Source organism: Protopterus annectens, chromosome 12.part0 (assembly GCF_019279795.1).
Source record: "Protopterus annectens isolate FY-2018-M chromosome 12.part0, PAN1.0, whole genome shotgun sequence".
Taxonomy (NCBI): Eukaryota; Metazoa; Chordata; order Ceratodontiformes; family Protopteridae; genus Protopterus; species Protopterus annectens.
In genome coordinates this window covers 428,051,916-428,078,139 of record NC_056746.1, presented here as the reverse complement: position 1 = coordinate 428,078,139, position 26,224 = coordinate 428,051,916, and the positions used below count along the sequence as shown (strand labels likewise).

The following is a 26,224-nucleotide window of genomic DNA, read 5'->3' as shown; positions in this document are numbered from 1 at the left end:
CACAAATAATGCTAATATGTCACTATAAAGACACTAATACCTACCAACTGACCCTGACCCTAACCCTAACCCTAAGGTCCGTCACTATCGCACTGACCACCCTAAACCTAACTCTAAACCCCTAACCCCAATATTTGTCACTATTGCATCCATGCCTAACCTGCGCCCTACCTAACTCACTCTAAATAAAACCAACCAGACCTTACCTGACAATGACATCAGTATGTCTATTTTGTGTTTTCAGGATTTTGAGTTTCAGGATTTTGGTCTTTCAGGATTTTGGTCTTTCAGGATTTTGAGTTTTCAAGATTCTGAATTTTCAGGCTTTGGTTTCAGGATTTTGATTTTCAGGCTTATGATGTTTCAGGCTTCTGAATGGGAACCATATATATATATATATATATATATATATATATATATATATATATATATATATATATATATATATATACACACACACACACACACACACACACACACACACACATATATATATATATATATATATATATGTGTGTGTGTGTGTGTGTGTGTGTGTGTGTGTATGTATAGGTTTACTAATATGTGTTCAAGGCTTGGAAGCTCAACCTGAATATGTCAGAACTGTGGACACCAGAAGTTGGAATACCAAAGATCAGCAATATTGAAGCTCAACTTTGCCCACTTACGGACTCATGTTAGCATTTGTTCCTGGAGCAGTAGGGCATTTTCGGGATTCAAGGTCATGGTCAACATGGTATATATTCGGTATTCCATCTTTCAGCTGTGTGTTTCAGTGTTTCTGGTAATCAAGTTTCCAAGCCCCAATCATGAAATAGTAAGCCATATGATATATACCAGAGGTGATCTTTGACTTTCACAAGTTCCTTCCCTCCATCCTCCGGGAAAGAAGAGCACTTCTTATCCTGTTTAATGCCTTGCCTCACTGGTAATATGTTTTGATTTTTTTTTCTTTGAGAGGGAAAAGACTTTCAATGTTTCTGTTCAGATGAGTATCTAAGGTATTCCATTTGTAGTGTATAGTTATTAGTTCCTTACTCTATCCCGAGCTAATCTCAGTGGGTTAATGGTCTTGGCATAAGTAGACATAAGCAGCCATCATGTAAGCAGCATGACACATAACTCAGCCATTACCTACCTTTCCACTTGACAGGTAATGTAATTATGGCCAAGATGTTTACCATGTTACAATATACATAAAACTGCAGTTAAGATGTCTTCTGTAGTTCATACTAGTTATAGTTGTACATGCAGTAGTAGTTAACTCTTCGGTATATTCCAAGAAGTGAATGTGCAGATGGAAGAAACCCTCACCTCCCAGGATGGGAGAGGAAAACTGGGCACAGGTAGCTTTGCCCTCCCTCCTTCACAGCACTTCCTGGTCATAAGAAAATAGTCAAACCCTGAACACAAATGTTGCTGGTAGCTTTCCCAAAACCAGTGTTTAACTGCATACAGGAGACCCCCATACATTGCATCTGCCTTCTCTGTCGTCTCTCCCTTGCTATCACCATCAAGTCTAGTCTAAGAATCTGATTTCCCTCTCTGTTTTAATAATCTTCTTCATCTCTACTGTTCATTTCATATTTTCGCCATGCATGCTTTCATTTCACTCACTACTGTACCTCTAGATAGACATTTAAATAATGATTTCTATTGCAGTTTATCAGTCACACTTTTATCAGCTACTGCACATATTTAACTGTATGTTTATTGCAATTTAACTTTCCTTTGCAGTACTTTATTGCCTGCCAAGAGCATTTGCTTCTTTGGGAATACCTAGCCCTGGTGCTTCCCACAGTTCTTCTTCTCATTACCAGTTAAGTACTTCCACACATACTGAGCAAAGCACAGGCTATCTAAACAAGGTAGTGGAGCCATATCATAATGCTGCAGGCATAGTTCAGTCCTGGTTCTTGTTCATGCAGTGACAAGAGTTTCACACAGCAGTTTTATGTATGTTGCAACGTAAGTAAATTTGAAAAGACCTTGTCCCTATATCTCTTTTGACTGTGTCTGTGTCCTATCAAAAGTTTCATTCCATTCAGTGGACTGTTACAAACCTTCAGCTGGGGTATAATGCTCCAAATCTAGATATGGTCTTCCCCCTAAGAATGAGAGCTGCTCTCCAGGCTTCAGAAGTCATCCCTTACAACTTCTCTTAACCCAGATATAGTCTCAAACTCAGGGCACCAACATTAGAGTATAGGTCTTACTATTAAAACAATGGGTCAGACATTTTGTTTTCCTGGATATTTTAATATAAATGAAACCCAACAGTAACAAAAAAAACACCTTTAGATTACTGTACAATCTTTTATGTCATATTTGTAATCTAATCTTGCTTTGAGCTATACAACATTGTGGTTCATTTACAGCATCTCAAATTCTGCTGCATAGACTGTCATTTGCAATTCAGTGAAGGGAAGGAGCAAAGAATTAAAAAGATAATTTACATAGCATTTTTGTCTCTAGATGCCAGCTCTTGCACTCTGTGCTCTGAAGAGGAATGGTCCAATGAAAAACACAACAAATGCTTTCCAAAGAGCAAAGAAGTTCTGTCTTATGAAGATCCTTTGGGAGCAGCTTTAGCTGCTGTCACAGTCGTATGTGCTATTATGACTGCCATAACCCTCTGCATCTTCATCAAATACAGAGAAACTCCAATAGTGAAAGCCAACAACCGTGGACTCAGCTATTTCCTCCTGGTAGCAATCATGCTCTGTTTTCTCTGTTCCTTGATCTTCCTTGGTTATCCGGTGAGGATCAGCTGCATGTTACGACAAACTGCTTTTGGCATCATTTTTTCGATGTGCATTTCATGCATCTTAGCGAAGACATTCACCGTAGTCATTGCTTTCAGTGCCACACATCCAAATAGCCATCTAAGAAAATGGCTTGGATCTGGGACACCAAACTTCATAATAATCATCATCTGCATTTTAATTCAGGTGATGATATGCCTTGCTTGGTTAATTAGTTCTCCTCCATTTCCTGAGGTCAACATGAAATCCAGCAATGAAAAGATAGTAATCGGCTGCAATGAAGGGTCAATAGTGGCATTCTACGCCTTGCTAGGATACCTCGGTTTGCTGGCTTCTGTGAGTTTTGTGACTGCTTTTATAGCTCGGAGGCTGCCAGGCACATTTAATGAAGCTAAATGTATCACTTTCAGCATGCTAGTTTTTGTTAGTGTTTGGCTGTCATTTATCCCAGCCTATCTTAGCACTCAGGGGAAGTACATGGTTGCTGTAGAGATATTTGCTATCTTATCTTCTAGTGCTGGTCTACTAGGTAGTATATTTTTTCCAAAATGTTTTATCATACTTCTACAGCCTCAGAAGAATACCAAAGAGTATTTAAAAGGAAAGGAAAAACCCAGGACGTAATGCAATGAATCAGGATGTTAAAAAGACCACCTTATCAAGTGAAAAAAGCAAATATTACATTGGGGTAGCTGAGTAGTTTTTTGTTGTTGTTTATTTATTTATATTTTGTAGTGCACTGGTTTAATAATCATAAACTTTTGTGCAAGATCACAAATGAATGACTAATGTTTTTATAATACCGAATGCTACCATTGTCAGGTCCTTACTTGACACAAAAGTTCAGCTGTATTACCATTTCATCAATGACGTTTTATTGTACAGCTTGACTAATGCAGTTTATGTTTAGATGCCTGTTGCTTCACTGTAAGCTTCATTTATAAAAATAAATTACAAAAATTGCTTGTGCTGAGCATTTATGTAAATATGTTGTACAGAATAAAATAGCACAGCAAGAACTCATATAAAGGTGTTGTGAACAGGGCAGTGGATAAATATGTCTGAAGAAAACAGAAAGTAAACCATAGTTTTAGCTTGCACAACAGTGATATACAAATTACAGAAACTGAAGCATGATGCTACATGAAGAGTGCTTGATGAAATGCAAGAAATAACAGTTATGAGCCATATATGAAAATAATGAGGTATTAGATGAAATGAGTAATACACAGAGCAAAACAGACACATAACAGAAAAAATGAAGTAATGCGACTGATAAAATGACATTTATCTTCAGAGACTAAAACAGCAGTCTTACTCATCCTGGAGGAGGGCTGCTGATATGGACTTACTATTTGAATGCTACCGGTGACAAGGGATTCATGGTTGAAAACCTGCCAATTGAGTATGCAATGTGGAAGGAGCATGCCAGTGTGGAAGCAGAGCAGGAATAGCATGTCTCCTGCTGCTCCGCAAGGGGGAGGAGATAGAGATTAAAAAAAAAAAAAAAAAAAAAAACATAATTGGACACACATAGTTCAGCCTGAGGAGATGAGTATGACATGACAATTCCACAGTAGCAGAATAACTGAATAAGATTGTTGGCTATGCTGGAGCGAACACTGGAGGTATGCATGATGTACACACATGCTTTACACCTGGCCTCCAGGAGTTTTCTTCACATATAACTGCCTCAAGCCATTACCTCACCCAATCATCAAGGTATTATGTGCCACTATTCAGACCAAGCTCTTTCTCTATGAGGGTGGTTTGTCACAGAAAAATTAACCTTTAAGTAAAATCTTAAGTAAAATTATGAAAAATATTCTAATATAAGAATTTATGCATCCCTTCCATGGAACAAGCTTCAGTATATTCTTCTTCTTCTTTTGGCTTTTCCCAGTTATGGGTTGCCACAGCGGATCACTGTCCGCTCATGACTGGCAGTGGAGTCTTACGGTGTCGACTTGCCAGCCCAGTGCCCAACCTTCCACAGAAGGCACACACATGCACACACTCACAGCTAGGGCCAATTTACTGTGTTCAATCCACCTACAGCATGTCTTTGGGATGTGGGAGGAAACCAGAGCACCCGGAGGAAACCCACGCGACCACAGGGAGGACATGCAGACTCCGCACAGAAGGCACCCCAGCCAAGGATCGAACCGGAGAACCTCTTGCTGTGAGGTGGCAATGCTAACCGCTGAAAAACCGTGGCTGCCCAACAAGCTTCAGTATATTACACAGTTTAAACCTTTAGCAATATTCAAACTTTAGCTAAATGAATGAATGATGAATGGATGAGATCCTTTACAATAATCTCTGGAATCACTGGATACAAACTTCTAAGCAAACTAAACATTATCACATATTAATCATCCCTAATAAATCTCTGCTTCGCTTTTCCTCCCTTTTTTCAACTTCTCCCTTTTTCCTTTTCCTCTAACATAATCCAAGCTGAAAATATTCCCTCTATATCTTTCAAACTGACTCTTCCTCCTACCATCAACTTCTAAACTGTCAGCTCACCTTCAAAGTATCTTTTTCAATGGCGTTGTTGGCTAAGCTAACAAAGGTTGCCATACTTAGCATGGTATGAGGGGTGAAGGGGCAGCTGCCCCCAGTGCAAGCTTTAAGGGTGTGCTATTGGCACAAAAGTGTGGCCAAACAGGTATGAATGAAGAAATAAATGTTATTTAAGCAGTTACAGCTGATGTTCTGGCTGCATAAATGAATGAGTTTATGTAGTTTGAGTGTGTTTTAGGAGCTATAATAAGCTCTTTCTATAACTTCAGAACAGGATCAGGATTTTGGTTGTTTGGTTTTGTTTTTTGTTTTGTTTTTTTGATTTTTCAGTCCTTCATGTTGAGGGATGTGACTCTGTGGGGATTGCCTAGGCCATAAATTAACCTAGCTACAACTCTTAAATTTATCACATTCTCATTGATATATAAATAAAATGATAACTAGGTAGACAGACTAAAAGATATATTGATAGATAGATCATAGATATTTATAGAGATAAACAGATCGATAGATACATAGATAGATGACTACCTTAATCTGGTATCAGTGGCCTGGACATTAAATTATTGGGATAACAGTTTCTAAGTTTATTATGAGGAAATATACAAAACTAAATCATGCTGCTTGTATTTCTCATGCAAAGGAGTAAATGAGGCATTCCTGTGTAATTCAATGAAAATTAGCAATATTGCAAAATGGAATATGAACTGATTTTGATAATAATATAAACTTAACATTAATAAGAACATTTATTTTAGTTTAATGGTATGTGTAGGTTTCAAAATACAGTAACACATTCTTTAATGAGAAATAATCTGATTTACATTGTTCACGTGAATTTAAACTGCCACAGTAGCTGTCAAAGTGCAGTACAAACCAACTAGTTTGGTAGCTGTCAGACAGGATCTCTGACACTGTGCTTTTTATTTTACTGGCTACACAGTGCTGTAGTAGTGTACCTGTCCTGTCCTATCTGACTACTGCTATGACATAGGGGATGCATGCCTCTCAACCTCTTAGGGCAAGAAATCTGGTTAAAGCCATAAAAAATGGGGAGGCAAAGGCCCAAAAAATAGTGGCATTTTTTGAATATTGGTCTTACAAACTTAGAACGATGATACAGTAACAGGTTTTGCATTAGCATGAATTTTCTGAAGGGTATGAAATCTGAAATTCAAAATTATGTCATTATTTTCTGACTTCAGTTCTCAATGATTTGCTAATAATTTGCCAGAAAAACATAATTTTATGAGGAACAGACTACAAATATGAGGCAAAAATCTGGACATTCTGCAAAAATCTGAACAGTTCAGAGCTATGGAGGGATGTTCTAACTACAGGGGTAACTTTGGGGGAGAGGAGGGTGATTAATAGGAGCTATGATTTTGTGAGAGGGTTCCAACTGAAGCACAGACATTGGGGCAGTTTTGTGAGAAGGGAGCTGCAACTCAGTTATGCGTGTACACACACACACACACACACACACACACACACACACACACACACACACACGGATTCACTATACAGTCTCAAAATACTGAAATGTCGAATTTCAGTATTTCAAGACTGAATAGTCGAAAAACCGCATACACGAAAACCCACAATAACGAACACTACAATCACGACCATTCACACACACACACACACACACACACACACACACACACACACACACACACACACACACACACACAAACCAGGACATAATCACGCACACACATACACCTACCTAACTAAACAAACATAACAACACATACAAACACACTTAACCTACCCATAAGCAGGGGGGCTCCCGCCACCCCCCCTACTTATATATTCTAACTCTGAGGTCGCACTGAACACATAAACACACAACAAACAACCACTGCACACACTAACACACACTAAAACCCCTACCCATTATTCTCAAACACACAACACTTACCTGACATCCCAGATAATTCCACAAACCGCACCACATGTCACGAATGCGACACCACAATAGTGGCAGATTCGACATTTGCAGATTCGGCATAGTGTAGTTTCAGTTAACTGCACTTTCCACTATTCGGTCTCGACATTTCAGTACATTGAGATTGTCTAGTGTATCCATACACACACACACACACACACACACACACACACACACACACACACGCACGCACACACACATGCACAGACATACACACACACATGCACATAGAAATACGAACAACACGAACATCTACACAGACATATATAAATGTGCACTGATGTTTATACGTACACACATATGCTGAATTAAACACAAAAATGCACAGAGGCATACACACACATACACACACACACACACACACACACACACACACACACACACACACACACAAACATAGACACATAACATCTACTGTGTATATTGACATGCACGCTCAAACGCACATACTGCATAAGAGTAATCATTTAGATCAGCAGTCTGAGCAGGGCGAAGCTACCGAGCTATACACAGCTTAAATTCTACCACTGAGCTCAATAGCTGCAACATAGCTACAAGCCATCAACAACTGTGTCCCGACTCTGCATGGATCTTGAGCAGTACAGGTTTCTATGAATCCCAGTACTATGGGAGAATCTTTGCAGGGCAGAGCTCCAGAAGTAGGAGGGTCTAATTACCGTAGGCTACAGCCACACAGTACCACATGAACATTATAGTTTGCTACTCATTAGTGCAGTGAGGCATCTGTGAATTACAGACACCTTCCATATGACTTTTGCAGTTATGCGTAGTATGAAGCCTAGGAATTCTACCCCAAGTAATGTCTTTGCCCCTTTTCTGAAATGTTTTAAGACAAAAATCCATTTTAAAGTATACTTCTTGAATTTATCCAGTTTTAACGTTTATGTTTCTGCAGAAGAAGTTATTCCCTAATATTATTGTGTCTTTTCCTGATACGGTAACATACTAAAGGACATAAATGAAATGAAGTGTAGCAGAAGCCCCGTTGGTAGGAGAAGGGAACGCCCAAGCCAGTATCATTCTAAAAGCCTGTTTAGTTCAGACTATCAGAAACCATTCTATAGAATAGTTATCCATAATAATCACATACACTTTTGTTAATAAAAAAACTTTTATCAAATAATGGTATCATTACTAATGATCAAGTGCCAAACAATTAATAAATTATTTCTTAAGTTTAGCATTAAATAACTTGCCTGAAAAATAATTCCCATAAAATCAAAACCCCAAAACTTGAAATATTTATGAAATTATATATTTGTCTAAAACTATTATGCTAATCGTTTTTTTAAGTCCCCTTCACTGACCATCAGCTACCACTAGTTCCTTTCCTCATTCACCAGGTTATCGGGCCTGCCTCAGCCTCCCCAAGCTCTACCTGACCAATGACCAAGGGCAGTGAGGAGAACAAGGATACTGCTGGTGAGCAGAATGTCCTAGCTCACCACCCCATGACAGCCTTGCAAGCTCCACTATGGCTGCCTTTGGGAGGTGCATACACGCTTTTACACATGAATAATCTCCTGCCCAAGTGATGATACAGAGGTCAACAAGCTCTTTGTGCTGCTATTAGTGAGCCAGACTGCCTCCCTCTCCCTAAGAAGAGCAAGTCAGCTTTGTCTGTCCACTCCCATCCTCACCCACCTAGTCCCACAAGCAGCCATGCTGCTAGTAAAATGCAGATCGTTTGGAGGGGCAGTCAGGCCTTTATCCCTGTGCAAGTGCTGACCTTATACACTAACGCTACATTAAATTATCAAGTTAATATGCTTTGGTATAGTACAAAAAAATATATGTAGTAAAAAGGAACATTAAAATGTACAACTGCTAAATTCAGATTTTTTAAAGCAACATTTTTATTGCATGTGTGTGTATGTGTGTGTGTGTGTGTGTGTGTGTGTGTGTGTGTGTGTGTGTGTGTGTGTGTGAGCGCGCGCGAGCATATTTCTACTTGAGGCACTGTTCTGAGAGAACTTGCTACTGTAAAGAATGCTTCCTTCTTAGAAGACATACTTATCAAGATATCATTTGTAAAGTAATATGCATGAAAGATGTCTGGTATGATTTAATTACTTGCACATATCCTTCATGGCAAGACAGTTTGGTAGACAGCTATTATAACTGAGGATATATCAGATTTGTACTGTGATTGCTGGACATAATTATGGCACATTAGTCATAACTACAAACCAGCCTACAGGTAACAGAAAGGAAAGGACTTAAAATTAAACACCACAGCAAGTTTCAAATAAAAAAAATAACCAACACAAAAGACTATACAGATGCATAGTTTTTCCTTTAAAAGTGCTTTATTCTGCGAAAGGAAGTACTAATTCATTGCTTGTGAAATAACTAAAACATGATCCATAAGCACACCCTTGAAAATTGATCCAGTAGTTAGGGATCTGGTTACCTATGTCAGCAATACTTTGATCACTACACATCTATCACTGTAAGGACATTTTTGTTGTACATTTTTAACCTAAAGCTAATCTTTCCAGACCCTTGGATTTAATCATTGCACTGTACTCGACATTTATTAGGCCGAACAGAAAGTATAATGCCCCATTTCGTATGTACCTGTCCAAACACTTGTCACAATTAGAATGACAACAATGTCATCTCACTAAAAAAAATAAATCAGGAGTCTAAATCATAAAAACTATGCAGACCATTTCATAGCCTTGGCCCTCTTCTCAGTATCATACAGGCTATTGAAGGGCAACCTTTGTCTCGCATACAAAGCTTCAACAGACCCTATTCTGTCAGACCTGTTACATATTAATTAGTCCAATGATAAAATAAGCACCCACTCAAGGGATCTCAATCTCTTTTGCAAAATAAATAAAACATATTAAAGGGATAGGATTGTATCACAGAGAATATAGCTTGCATGGAGCTGTTAGCCACTTCAGATAAAGTAAAGTACTTCTCTTTCTCTATTCAAACGTAACTTGGACGAATGGATGGGTAGGGGTAACCACAAATTCATTCATAGTTTAATACCTCTGTCCCTCACGGATAGGGGAAATATGTAAGTATCACAACAAATCCCTGTTAGGCCCATTTCTGGGCTATTCGTATGCCAAATATAAGGGCTAGAAGCTATCACTGGAATGTACGGCTAGGCTTTTTATTACTATCACATATCAATAGCGTAAGTAAGTTCCTACAAAACTATGAACCTATAAAACAAAAATAACTAGATAGACAAATTAGTAACATCATCATCACCTATGTGCTATAAAAAGCAAAACATTTATCTTCTACACTTAAAGAAACATACAGGCAGTCCCAGAGTTACAGACATCTGACTTACAGAAGACCCATAGATAAGAATGGGCTGCCACAATGTTGGAAATAACGTGAAAATAAATAAAAATCTTTAAAGTTGCTCAAATCTTACCTTAAAATGAAGAATTCTGTTGTATTTTCCTTTTCCCCATTCGTGAAGCTGCTCGCATGTCTTGTTAGAGCAGTTACTTCTGCCTTCACAGACAACAAGAGATCCAATTGGTTAAGAGATCACTGTGTTGGCAATCTCATTGGTCAGGACTGCTGGCTTGTACAGTACACAGTATTGAAGCAGCTACTGTACTGTACAGTAGAAAGGGCAAATGGCATTGTGGCTCACTAGGGTCTAGATGACAGTAGGAAGTCTGGCAGAGGTCTGAAAGTTCAGGAGAGAGTGGAAAATATTACTGGGTGATGCCTGTAGTACAGAAATGTGAAGTGAAGCTTAAAAAGAAGCAATTTTAACATATTTTTTGTATGGAATGTTCTACTGTACTGTACTGGGTTTACAATCATAATTTCGAGTGGAGATACTCGTAGATGGACAATTGAAATACAGATGTTTGACTGTCTATGTTGCGGAACACTCTTTGTTCGAAATTCATATCAGCGAATGCTACTGTGCATTCGCTGATATGAAGACTTACTGCACAAAGATCATGGTACAGTGTGGTTTGGGATATTCATCCCTTTCCTTAGTGTAGTGAGATCTCAGAGTTGAAATATATAGTTAGCAGGGAGTGTGGAGGGTGCAGGGGGCTTGCCCTCCTGTAAAACCATGATGTACAGTATAGGAATTTGATGTACGTGTGCTCCTATATGGACATCACGTGCTGTGTTGACAACAATGTCGAATCCGCTGAATTCGTTCAGCAGATTCAACATTGTGTCCAGTTGGATATTTGCAATTGTGTCCTTTTTTTGATGTTGTGACTGGAACATGTTTTTCTGGTTGATATTTTAGTAAACCACTGTACAGTATTGCAGTGCAGTACAGTACAATGTTCCATGTATGTGTTTTGACTTGCATACAAATTTGACTTAAGGACAGACTAAAAAACATATCTCTTCCTTAGCCTGGAGACTGCCTGTATTAAAATACGAATACAGTTATTATGACAATAAAATTATAGCAAAGATATGGTTAAATCCATAAATAAAGCATCTGTAATTTTATCCATTTTAAATGTGCAGAACTGTACACACACTTGGACATAAACTCACACATGTATACACACACACACACACACACACACACACACACACACACACACACACACACACACACACACACACACTATCACACACACACACACACACACACACACACACACAATGGTGATACGAAAGCAATGTGACGTGATCAGCAAAATTAAAATGTCAAATGGTGGGAGTTCAACATTTTATATATATATATATATATATATATATATATATATATATATATATATATATATATATATATATATATATATATATATATATATATATATATATATATACACACACACACACTTAGGGCTTGCCTAACCTTGGGAAAGCAGCATATCATTTTCCATGTAGTTATGCAACCTAAGCAGGAGAATACACAACTAGTGGGATTTGGGGTGACAGGAAAACTTATTTCCATGCAAAATAAAATTATTTTTATGTATTTTTCTTGTGTTGGTTATTTCTTTGCCATTGGTGGTTTCATTTTATTCATTCGAGTAATATTTTCCTGACTTTTACTTTAATCCCTCATTGTCTTGCTTAACCACCAATACTTCTGCAGTAAACTCTTACACTGTATACATTCTTAACCAAAAGCAAGTATTCATATGACCAAGGGAAACATATATTCAGTTAATGCCAGAAATACCTGTATTTCCATTATGTATTTATTTTATTATTTACTATTTTTTGACATTTGTTTAACAGGAAAATCCAACTGGATAATTTTATTCATTTTCAGTAGAGGCCTAGGGGTAAAGTTCTGCAAGTAAAAGAACAGAAAATACACATACTTAGAAGAAATTTTAAATCCTATCACAATATACTGTTAAGTACATAGATTAATACAAATATTAATACATATATGACATGTAGACTAATACACATATACCATCTTTAAAGCAAGATAAATACAATATCATATAGCACTGAAACATGTTGACATGTGATAAGTACAAGAGTTTAATACTCACAAAGCAAATGTCAGAGTGGAAAATTCAAATCATGGATAAGAAAAAGAAGAGAAAGATAAAAGGAGAGTGAGAAAAAGTATTTGTTACATGCAATAAGTGGAGTGGATATGGAAGGCAAGAGAAATAATGAATAAAAGCAAGATTAAGAGTAAGAGAAATAAAAACAATGGAAATGTAAGCTAGGATGCATACAGGGATTAAATCAGAAGGACCAGCAATTGTAGCCAAGAAAGCAGCAAGTCTGAGAGTAACTTATTTAGTAGCATCTTAAATAAATGAATGTTATGCATAGCACATCGATTGGTGCAGGGATATTACTCCTGATGCTTGCTTCACAGTGTAAGTGCAGACTTTGACTGCAGCTTTTATAAGGCTTATTATAGACGTCAAGTATATTTTTATCAGAAGTTCAGAGGTGACGATTTGGAAGTGTTGCAGTATTGTACTTATACCTGAGCAGAAAGTGGGATTAAATATAATTCTGTCTGTTAAGATAATTTGGTATAATGTAGTCGATGGGATAGTTCTTGCCAGTTTTAGAGTTTTTAGTCCAGAACAGTGATGTGTTCTGTGACTTGTATGAGCTGAAAGTCTAGTTACCTTGTTGTGACACTGCTCTAGTTTAGATTTTAAAGTGGCCTGGAGGTTAGTCAAGATGGTAAAACCACATAATAGAGAAGGGAGTAGGTACGTAGAGAAAAGAGTAACTCTGGTGGATGCATTAAGAATTGTTTTGGTTCTGTATAGCATTTCTAGTTTTTGTGATTTTTTTTATATTGCTCTGCATGAGAAGGTCATATTTCAGATTGTCATCTATTGTAACGCACAGAAGTTTTGTATGAGGTGCTATTTCAACTAACATTGTTTAGGGATATGATCTTAAAGTAATTTTTCTCATAAGTAAGTTATGTGAGCAGAAATAAAAAGGAATTTGGTTTTCTTTGTATTAAGGTGGTGGTTACAAAACACGTTTTCAATAATGTTAAAGGCATGTTGTGTAATCCTTTCTAAATTTTCTAGATTGCTTGAGGGACAGATGGGGGTGGAATTATCTACATACTGTACAAGGGATAGTGTATAAACATGAAGATTGTTTATAAAAATATTAAATAGAAGAAGATCAAGGATAGAGCCTTGTGGTACTAATAATGAGTAGATAAGGGATTCCATTTCACTGCCTGGTAGCATTCTGACAAGTAATTATTAAACCACAAGTATAAGCTGAGAGATACCCATTATGGACAGTTATGGACATTTAGAGTTTTTTTATGAGACACCATAGTGAATGCTTTTCATAAGTCTGGGAATAAGGAAGGCATGAGTTTAACATCTATCCTTGGCTTTATTTATGTTATCTGCAAAAGTTAGGAATGTAGTTGTCATGTTATGGGCAGGTCTAAAACCATGCTGAGTAACAGTTAGTAATTGTTCCTTTAAAAGATGCTTGAGTAGTTGTTTATGAACACATTTTTCCAATAATCTTTAGAAAGGGATAAAATGGCAAAATAAGTTTGAAATTATATAAATCTTAGACACGCCACCTTTGTGGAGGGGGATGATCTGCCATTTTTCCAGATGGTAGAAATATGGGATTCCTGTATGGACCTGCTTATAAGGACAGAGACTAGATATGAAGTGGTGTTAGCAGCAGTTAAGAGGTATTCTGGAGGAAGGTTATCTGCAGAGGGTGATCAGGTTTTAAGTCTGGATAATAATTTTTTATGAGGTGGCAACTGGTTTTAGAGTGAGGGAGGGATATTATTGAAGGGGTAGACATGAATCAGTGGAGTCAGAAAAGGATTCATTGGTGAGGACGGCTATGCTATCAATGAAGTACGAGTTAAACTTGGTGACTGTTTCTAAGGAGGAATTATTGGGACAAGGGTTAAGGACTTTGCTAGTTAGTGGGTGGAAAATGTGTTTAATGGATTACCAGAATTTGTTGGGCTATATCTATTTTGTAAGTCAGAATAATATTGTTTCTTATCAAGGTTGACTTGCTTTTTGATAAGGTTATGATGTTCTTTCAAGCGCTATAGAATTTATGGAGTTTTAAGTTTCTGCCACTCTTTCCATGCCTGTCTCTATTTTGCATAAAACTTCTAGTCTGATTAGTAAGTCAAGGAAAAGTTAGATTGAGCTATCTTCCTATGTAGTGGTGCAAGGTTGTTTACGATGCTTAAAAAATGAAATTGCACCTTTCTACTGCCACATCTAGTGACACGGTTTTTAGAATAGTCCAGTTAATAGAGTTCAGAGTGGCTAAAAATGATTCAGGGTTAAACTTTGTGAGATTATGAATATTTGTGTATACTTGTTATTTGGCATGGTAAGTAATACATCAGACAGCATATGCAGGACAGTCATCACTAAAGGATTCAGGAAGGGTTCCTGATGTAATTGCAAGGATCAGAGACCAGCATCCAGTCATGAATGGGACTTGTGTTCTGGGATTTGTTGTAGTGAGCAGGAGAAGTAATAAGCTCTCTGAAGCCATGAAGGTTGATACTAGAAGGATAGTTAGAACTGAAAGTACTCTAGCTGATGCTGACATTACTTAGGATGACTGTTTCATTTATAATATTGTGTAAGATCCAGTAAAGGGTGCCTTCAAGGATGGACATATTGTTTCCAGGGGGATATGTAAAACAATTATACAAGGGAGTTTGTGGTAATTTCACCCTTCTTTGTGAGTGTAGGTGACACAAGCATTTTGTGATGTGCGAATATGTACAAATGTTACTTATAAAAGTGGAATATTGTCTGTTTTAATGGTCTTATTGCTGTGTCACTGCTATCTTGTTCCACTGCAGCCTGTATAGTCTTATATTAGGAATTTTATACTAATTATGAAGTTGTTCTGGTCTTCATAGTATTGATGAATATCTGGCCCCTCTTAAGTGACACGTGTTTTTACTGTGCTAGAATACAAGTATAATCTGATAATTCTAGGCTGAGGGATGTGCCTCATCAGTATGTAGTTTGTTTTCTTGACTCCCTTTCCACTGATCCTGACTATTCATTCCCCAGTGAATTCTTTGCAAACTTTTATTTTTAGTAGGAAACAATCTTTCCATTTTTATGTTGTTGTCTTGCATTTTTCTTTGTCTTGGCCGTTGTATCTCAACCAGTTTGGCAATGCCTTTCCTTTCCACACTGTTCAGCCACTTCTTGACTCCCATGAAGTGTTTTGTTTTTTTTTTTTGCTAGAGGTATGCAGAAATATTCCCACAAAGCCTTAGATGCACACCTCTGCCTGCATATGTGCATTCATGCAAGCTCTTCTAGGTTTGGGATGGCCACTTACATGTATTCAGCTTGTAATTTGTTTGAAAGGGTAGCAGTCATCATTTCATTTTGCTACAGAGCAGTCCAAGACTTGTACGTTTGATCTCAGTAGTGGATCACAAGTTGGTATCACTCTGTCTTTGGAGTAGCATAGCATATACATACTGCATTAGTTTCGGTGCATATTTCTTTTGTATCCTGCTGTGCGCAAATTGACAGTCACAGAATGGTTACAATTCACTCTTACTTTATGTGCATCCATACTTCTAAAATTGACTTAATTATACAAATTTAAAAAATAAGTAGGTGATATAAAAATGCAAACATGTAACATGTTACTAATTAGAACTGCATGCTGCATATGGCAAATATCCTTTGGCAATATATGCTCTGATTAACCTCCTGAGCATTTTCCACCACAACTGGATTCTCTTATTTGTTTTTTTCTTTTTTTCACACATTTGTTCATACAGCTAGTGTAAAACAGAGATACTCAGACACAGGCAGACACACACACACACACACACACACACACACACACACACACACACACACACACACACACACACACACACACACACACACACACACACACACACACACACACACACACAGAGTGCTGTAGCAAACTTCTCCATGGTCAAGTGGGCCATTTTGTCCCACCTGTATGAAACAAGAGATGCACACAACTCTCTGAGCTTCAGACAGAATAACTGGCAGCAGGGCAGCACACCTCTTAACTTCTTTGCTCAATAATTCTGCGCAAAGTCAAAATAATGGGAGAGGGGAGGTAAATGCCCAAAATCAGACACAATTTTAAATTTTAAACTAATTCACTTAAACAGTTAATATTACAACAGGTTTTGCATCAACATGGATTTTTTGAAGACTTTAATGTCTATCAGTATTGACAGACTGTAATCTCTGTGAGTAAAGAGAAAAATGAAATGTTTTATGAGGGATATAGCAAAAATATGAGGCACAATCAGGAACATTCTACACAAGCAGGGACATGTGAAAGGTGTGCTGTAGAGATTTTCTAAATAGTACAATGAGCTGTAATACTGCATCTGAAGCACTTTAATATGAAATTAAACAAATACAGTTTTTCAACTGTGAATCCTAATTTTTGGAGATTAACTGAAAGCAAATCATTTCCACTTGCTGACACTGGGTTGGTCGGGTTTAAACTAATAGGTGTATTGTGTAGAATGTAAAAGCACTTTATTTTTGAGTTTTTCTTTTGATTAGATTTTATGTTTGAAAGTACTGGACTGTTTTCATTGGTTTTGGAAGACTATCAAACATTTTCAATATATAAATTGACAAAAAGTAATGTATCGGTTACCTTTGTTCTCTGTAAATGTTATAAGATACCATTCTGCAAACATTACAAGTCTTCAGAGCAAACTGCAAACTGCAAAGATTTAGGTTTCCATAACACTGATAACAGCTTTTTGCTTTGCACCTGCTTCTCTGTCTGGAGCTATCCTACCCCATTTAATAGCAATCCTGACAGTCAAAATAGAAAAAAAATGTTACAACTGGAAGTAGAAAAGGGTGTGGTAGAGAAATTAGAAGGCAGATGGCTCAGAAGAGATGAATGCAAATTTCCACGCAAACAGCTCTCCACAGGTTCATAAATTCAAAGGTATGTACTATGCAAACAGTTTGCAGAGCATTACAAATGTAGCCAAAAATAACACATCTTCAGAAGTTCCTGCCAGGTAGCCTTAGCCTAAGCTTTAGTAACACAGTACTAGAAGCTGAGTGAATAACAGCACCCAACTTGCAGCAATCAGCAACTCTTAACTAATGATATGTCTGTATTAGTGGTCTGGGGAACTAAGAAGCATAGACTAATCCATGCCAATACTGAGCCCAGAGGAATGCCACATCTCCTTTTTGCTTTCTGAGGTGGCACTTGCTGCTTTGGCTATCTGGTTTCCATCAGACAAATTTGCTGTCCAACATACAACATAGTAGTTTACATTTAGGCTTTTAAGTTTTTTTAGCATGGAAAGAAGTGTGAAAGACCTTAGCAAGACATACTGTATGAACAGCATAACCACTATCCATAGATTCAGTAGTGTTTTATATATATATATATATATATATATATATATATATATATATATATATATTTAGACACTTATAATAGTGCATGTACACTTTTGCTTGTTAAAATATATTTAAATGCCTGTACATTTCTGTTTGCTATCATATATACACAAAAAGGTTAAACTTTCCTTAGAAATATTCATGGTTCAGCATCCTACTCTGTAATACAGAATGTTCTGTGCTTCCAGTAGAACTACAGATAAGAAACCCAGATGCAAGGAAGGTTGGACACAGAAACAACTTCCTAACAGGAACAACTTCCTAAAAGTTTAAGGTTGTCACATAATTCACCTTGAAACAGAACACAAATTAACTTATCAATGGACTGCATGACATCAAATGAATTCCAATAGTATTAATATCAACAGACTGCTTCATGGACAAGATCCAAATGGCACAAAAAAGTGTATATAAAGGACATTGAAAATGTATGATGTTAGATCTGGTACATGTAGGAACACGTTTGTTCTGAGTTAAATGGAGAATAATAAGTTATCATTCGTACTTGCACTGAAAAACTAAACCTGGCACATTAAAAGCTGTAAACTGTAACAGTATCGTACATGTCATCTGTTACATAGATAAGCTATTTTATTATACTTTGCGTAAGTTAATACAGTGCTGAAAAAGTTAATAGCCTACAAGGTTCAGTGTATTAATCAGACTTTCAGTGCATTAATCTGACTTTGGTTTTAGCAAGCAGCAGCAGCATGCATCATCATAAATAACCTTTCAAGTAGAAGCTTTGTAAGATAGGTGAAGGCTGCCAGCCTAGCTAGACAGAATTTTGTAGATAATTCTGTCATTTGTAAATATTAATGTAAGCCACAGGCTTGTTCTTTTAAATGTGAAATGACTGTATTGGATGTTGAACTGCAAAAAATGTAACAACAGTGCACTCTGCTGTAAGAAAGCTGATAAGTCAAGCATTGTGAAATTATTTGATCTAAAACTCGGAGCCGAGATGTCTAGAGGGAGGCATTCTACCTATTGTTTTGAGGCCAGAGTTAATGTCTAGAATTTACATGTATAATTTCTTTTATTGCTCTGGCTTCCTGAGCAGCTGCAAGATCAAAAGGGTTATTAACCTCTGAGTTTCTGGTAGCCTGGGAACCAGAAATAAATTATGTACTCTGAAATGAATTAGTGGTACTGTGTTATCAATTTAAGGACATAGAGACTCAGAGCATTTTAGCATTTGTCTTGAGAACATCCAACTCACCACTCTGCCTGTGTCTGTATGTAAGTAGGATCTTAGACTTTAGTGTTTCTCTTAGACATAGCTAGGAAATAGGAAGATTAGATTAGTCTTTTTTCTCTACTGATGTCAGAACGTTTCTACTGTATTATTTTAAGTATTTCTCTGTGATCTCTGAACTCTTGACTAGCACTGTGTAGTAATAAGTATTGTCTTGTGTTTTTATTATTTATTATTCAATATTTTCAAACCTTTCAACTGTGGCTGTTTTGTGTAGAGATAATTTAAGCTCTAGAGTATATTGCATGTATATAGTGATACTGTCCAAGTCACTCCAAATAAGCCTTGACTGTTCAGTTGTACTTACCATTTGGATAATAATACTGCACCGTAATAATTGAACATCCTTTAGTAAGGGCCTTTTTAGTAGCTGATAAATATTAGTGGGTGGTGGCAAGTGGTACTACAGTATAGTCTGGGTAAAAGGGGCACAACTGGAAAACCTGTGCCAGCCTTCCCCAGGAGTGTCTGTGTGGTTGTATATAACTCTTATCTCAAAGTGTGTGTGCCAGCTACTTGGGCAGGGACATTAAGCACTGGTTGGACAGAGAGGGTGCCGGACATTTTAGCTTGCCCACTAGGCTGAGATCTGGACCCTCAGTGGGAGTGGTAAGGACTAGATAGTCTATCTACCACAAGAGTGGTTTCTGGCCCAGAAATTGTAGTTTATTGGTCGTTTGGCAATTTTTCCATCTCTTTCAACTTACTGGTTTAAAAGCCCACATTTGTGCTTATTTCCCATCTTTCCTGCAACTAGTCTAGTCCAGATAAAGATTTGCAGTATCCAGGACTGTTTTAAGCTTCTGAGCCCCCCAAGCCTTTCTGTGTTGGAGGGAAGTCTTCTAGCTTATTAGTGGGAGTGGTTAGTACTAGGTAGCCTATCTACCACAAGAGTGGTTTCTGGCCCAGAAATTGTAGTTTATTGGCCATTTGGGCAGTTTTTCCACATCTTTCAACTTTCTGGTTTAAAAGCCCATGATTGCACTTGTTTTCCATCTTTCCTGTAACTAGCTAAGTCCAGATACACATTTGCTGTATCCAGGACTGTTTGTAAGCTTCTGAGCCCCCAAGCCTTTCTGTGTTGAAGGGAAGTACTCTAGCTTATCAGTGGGAGTGGTAAGCACTAGGTAGCCTATCTACCACAAGATCCAGGTACAGATTCTTAGTTTTAGCACTTGAATTTACATATTTGCGCTCAGCACTTGTTCAGAACTTGTTGTTAGTACTAAATAAGCTACAAAACACTACAACACTCAACCTTCCTCTTTACCTAGAGGAAAACAGTTTTTGTTACTTACTTTCCTCACTTTCTTAGAGAAAAACAGCTCTTATACTCACTTTCCTCACTAGAGGAAATTATTTTTAATTTTTCCTATTTTTTTATTCAGGCATGTCCAAGAGTCAACTCCCAGTGTTCTCTCCTGTCTATCTGATGAGTCTGGGCATCTTGAGGCAATGTAGCAATTGCCTCATGTACATAGACAACCCTCTCCTCCTACCACCTAACACCACAACCTGTAAGAGATGCACTTATCTGGCCAAACTGGAGGTAAAGCTCTCTCCAACCAAGACTGAACTTGACAGTCAAGAGGAGAAGGTAAACAATTGCACCACACCACACTCATCACATCGTCCCACTAAATATATACCACCAAACTCCACACATAGAAACACAAAAATATTCACAGAAGCTCTCAATAATAATCTGCTCAAGCAACAGAGACCTCCAAAGCAGAAACACAAGCAACCTCCACCCCCAAACACAACCCAAATGACACATAGCCCACAGACTCAGTGTGTCAATAAACCACAGCCCATAAGGCAATCCAACGTACCCAACACACTAGTCATAGGTCACTCTATAGTCAGGCACACTGATGTCCCACTCACCAGGCTAAACAAGGAGAAGGTTACTGTCAGCTGCTTGTCGGGTGCCAGGATCCACCACATAACCTACTGACTCAAGTCACACCACAAGAAGTACAAATATACCTAGTTCATAGTTCATAGGTGTGTACTAGGCTAATGGCCCTGGAGCCTTTACAAGCCTAGCCTATAGGATTACCCGTGGCATCATGCCTCCTGACCTTAGTTCTCAGTGCCTCTGTCGAGTAAAGCCACTGGAGTGATCCCTGGGGTGAATTTTCTATTTCCCACCCACTCATCAAGATTTTTCTTGAAGAGGGCCAGTGAGAGACAATGTTGACATGTATGGGAAGTCTATTCCACAGCATGCGCAGTCTCTGGGTTATGAATTGTGGTAATGAGGTTGAGGTCTCTGGAGCATGTGGTGCAGTGGAATTGGGATTTCTAACAAAGCTGGGTCAGACATGGCTTTGTAAGTCAGGCAGAGATTACCTCTCAGTATGTGATATGAGACAGAGAATGGATGGAGTTTTTTGAGTCTGTCCATATAGGACAAATGTTTAAACCCTAGGATCCTCTTTGTGAGGTACTTTTGTGGCCTCTCTAGTTGTTGCAGGTGTTTAGTGAGGTACATGCCAATGTTCTGAGAGTCTGTAAACAATACTTGAATGGGGTACTTTATCGAATGCCTAGGCCAGTTCAGGGTAGACAGGATGCACTGTTTTTCCCACATACATAGTCATGTTGACCTTCTTTAAGAAACCTACCAGGTTAAGTAAGCAAGGCCTTCCCTTAAAGCCAAACTGGGATGGGTCCAGTGTCTGCAGGTTGTCAATATCTTTGCTGATCATTTCTATGATAATTTGTTCCATGACTTTGCATATTAGGTTTGTCAGACTGATGGGTCTGTACTCCCTAGAATCAGTTGATGATCCAATCTTATGTCATTGTCCATGTTGATGTGAACGACCTGAGAAGTACCTCCCTAGACTATATGAAAAAAGACATGGAAGAGCTCTCTGATCTTGTAGCCCAGGCAGGTATGACGCTAGCCCTGAGAAGCATCCTGCCATCGCCCAGAATTATACCGCAGTACAAGGACAAAATGATTGACTTCAACAATTGGCTAAGTTTCTGACGCCATTCTAAAGGGATCCAGTATCTGTCTGCCTGGGGCGACATGGTCGACAGACCACGATGCTTTGCCAGAGATGGCCTGCACCTGTCGCCCCTGGGATTCTGGATACTGGCTAAGGCTCTTTCCCCCCCATAGTGCCTTTTTTAGGCAAGGTTTAAATGACAAATTCATCACCATAACAGGAACAGGCAAGCAAAAACTGTGGGTAATGCTACTCAATGTTAGAAGTCTAAATCTCAAAATGCACTCACTCGAGGTACTCCTTAAATATCTGTGCAGTGACTGAGACCTGGTTCAAGGCTCTAGAGAGCACCCCTGCATTACCAGGCTATAACTCATACCACACTTTTCGGCCATCTAACCTGGACCAGAACATCAAAGGCGAGGTGTGTCCATATTCATTAAGGATATCCACACCTCCAGGCTAGTTGCGCAGCATAATGCATCCGAGGTTATCCAAGTGCAACTAACTCTGGGCAAAACTGCAATACAAATTGTAGCTTGCTACAGATCCCCCTCCCACTCCTCTTTTCTTGACATACTGGAAAGTATTAGGGTTCAACCAAACACCCTAATAATGGGTGATTTCAACTACCCCACCATTAACTGGGAAAACTACTCATGTACCAACTCCTTTGCTCAACGCTTTCTGGAATTCATAAAGTACAATGTCCTGGATCAACTTATCCACACCCCCACCAGGGGCAACAATATCCTAGCCCTAGTCATTACCAACATGAGTGACTAATGTTCCATACCTGAAATCAACTCCTCGTTGGTCAGATCTGACCATAAGCTAATCACCCTAGATATCCACATCCCGCCCCCACCTACCATTAAGGAAACCACAGTAAAAAATGTCTTCAAAGCCAACTTCATGCTTCTTAAGACAGAAGTGACAAACTTCATGACACCCATGCAGATGGACAATACAGTTACAACTGCTGAATCTTACACAAATGCGCTCTATAAGCACTTACACGAGTGCATGGATCGTGCTATCCCAAACAGAGCCAAGATGCTATCCTCCAAAAAACAGAAGCCAATCTGGTGGTCCCCTGCCATAAACAAACTCTACAACAGAAGGAAGAAACTGTTGCAAAAGAGAGTAAAATCCCATGAGTGTAGGAGCTCCCTGGTCAGCCTCAGTAAGAAGCTGAGATCCCTTATAAGATCCTCCAAAGCTAGCTATGAAAACAAAATCACCACTGATACTAAGGGCAACAACAAGGCATTCTATACCTATGTCAAGAATCTCAACACCCAGCTCTGCTCCGAGTTACAGCACAACGGCATGAAAATTACAGAACCAACTGATATTGCCAACATCCTGGCAGATAGGTTCAGTGCTAACTTCACCCCCCCTCTCACCCCCTAAAGGGCCCATATCTATACAGGAAGAATGCAGAGTCCCTGTAATCACATCTATGCACGTGAAAGCTGCACACTCTAAAACCAAAAGCACAGCATTCATGGGACCAGACAACATCCCAGGCTGCATTTTACACGAACTGGTTCAAGCATAGTCTCACGTCAGGCTTTGTGCCCACTGAATGGCACACAGCAACAGTTATCCCACTCCGCAAAGGGGGAGCAACCACTGATCCTGGGAACTATCGCCCTATTAGCCTGATGAGCCTGATCTGCAAGGCCATGGAACGTATCATCATGGAACTCATAAACAAAGACATTGGTAACCTACAAACTCTGGACCCCACCCAGTTCGGGTTTGTGAAAGGCAGATCATGCCTTCTGAACCTGATCAACTTCTTTGAGGCAGTCACCAAAGCCATAGACAAGGGTAAGGTGGTTCACACAGTCTATCTTGACCTCGCCAAGGCTTTCAACACCATCCCCCATTCTGGAATTATAGCTAAACTCACTAAACTAGGTGTAAATCCCTATGTCACAAGATGGGTCACCAAGTGGTTCACTGACAGAACCCACACTGTAAAAGTTGCAGACTCCAAATCTGACTTCAAACAAGTGACAAGTGGAGTACCACAGGGTTCAGTCCTGGGACCTCTACTGTTTGGTATCTACTTCTCTGATGTACAAGCTAACACAGAAGGCCCCTGGCTAACGAAGTTCGCAGATGATTGCAAACTAGGAGCCATAGCTGAGTCCCCAAATAATGTGGACATCCTATAGAAGGGCCTCACTGAGACAGATCCCTTGTGTCAGAGGCATGGCATCAAGCTCAATGCCAAAAAGTGAATTGTCATCCCCTTTGGCAAAAACTTTATACCCATGAAATACCACATAAACGGCAGTCTACTTAATGCCAAATGTGTGATAAGAGACCTTGGGACCCAGGTGGACAGTAGTCTCTCTTTTGATAATCACATCACCACAGTAGTCAGGAAATCCTTCTACGTGGCACACCTCATCACAAAAGGGTTCTCATCCAGGAAAAACAAGGTCATTGTTCCCCTCTACTCGGCACTCATTAGACCCATTATAGAGTACAATGCCCCTTTTGGAATGTACTTCACAAGACATCTGCAGCAGCTGGAAAGGCCACAGAAGTACCTCACAAAGAGGATTACTGGCCTCAAATAGATGCCCTACACTGACCGTCTTAAAAAACTCCAGTTTTATTCTGTAGCATATTGCCTACTCCAAGGAGATCTCTGCCTAACATATAAAGCTATGTTAAACCCAGAGCTGTTGGACATGCTACACCTAAAGAAATCCCAATCCCTCCGAACTACATGCTCTAGGTACCTAAACCTTGTCACAACAATAAACAGGACATGCTGGAAGGATAGATTCCTGTCCCAGAGACTTCCTATTCTCTGGAACAAGCTACCTATCTATGTCAAGCAAAGTTCCTCATTAGCACTCTTCAAGAAAAATCTTGATGAGTGGATGGGAAATAGGAACTATACCCCGGGGATCATTTATGTGGCTCTGCTCTACAGGAGCACAGGAAATTAACTTTCTTAGGTGGAGTAAGCCAAGAAACCTTGTTGGCTAGCCTTACTTAGGCCCTTGGGCCGATAGCCTAGTACCTACCTATGAACCTATGAACCTATGAACCTGTAGCTGTGCCAGTGGGGAGTCTTACTGGGGACCCAGAAAGAAAAGGAGAAACCAGCCCCAGACTGTGATCTCTGTGTGCTCTTAAGGGAAATTGTACTTTACTGTGTGTATTTATTATCCTTTCCCTATATGGACATCCCTCACTGGTGTTAGTGGTGAGGATTGAGGCTCCATGATTGCTGGGCCAGTGCACGGGCATCACAAGCTTAATAAATTATGTAAACATGATCTACCTTTGACAAAAAAATGTTAAAGGTGTAGAGCAGTATGTGATGATATATTCTATGGTTTTACAAATTAGGCATGTTAGGCTGATGTGTCTGTAGTTTCTGAGATCTGACTTGGACTTCCATTTATGGATGGACAAATTTATAGCTGTTTTCCATACCTCAGGAATGTACCCTGTTGCTATAATTAAGTTGAATATCTTTAGGAAGGGTTCAGAGAGGTCACGTTTGAAGCTTTTGGTAAGGTAACCAGGTATATTGTAAGGGCCCATGAATTTTAGATAATCCCATTAGGTCGTTTTCCGTGATAATTTTGATAGAAGTTGGGAGCTTTGGAATTTGTTGAACTTTAATGTTTTTTTTTATAGTATTAAGTTGGCATTTAATTACCTGCAGATATATTAGCAATAGAGGTCTGAGTAGGTAATACCGTTAATAATTATTTCAAACAGTGCTGAATGTTTTTTTTTTCTTAATCATCTGATGTAGTTAAAGATGATTTTTGATTATTCTTGACTTCACATGCTAATTTTGTGAT

General features: G+C 38.7%; 1 protein-coding gene across 1 annotated transcript in view; it reads left to right on the top strand.

Moving 5' to 3' along the window:
• LOC122816174 (extracellular calcium-sensing receptor-like) overlaps positions 1-3,389 on the top strand; it is a 248,977-nt gene extending 245,588 nt beyond the window's left edge. Inside the window, exon 5 of the mRNA XM_044088925.1 lies at positions 2,476-3,389. Within this exon, the coding sequence (XP_043944860.1) occupies positions 2,476-3,389 (914 nt within the window). The remainder of the gene's footprint in view (positions 1-2,475) is intronic.
• Positions 3,390-26,224: the final 22,835 nt, after the last annotated feature.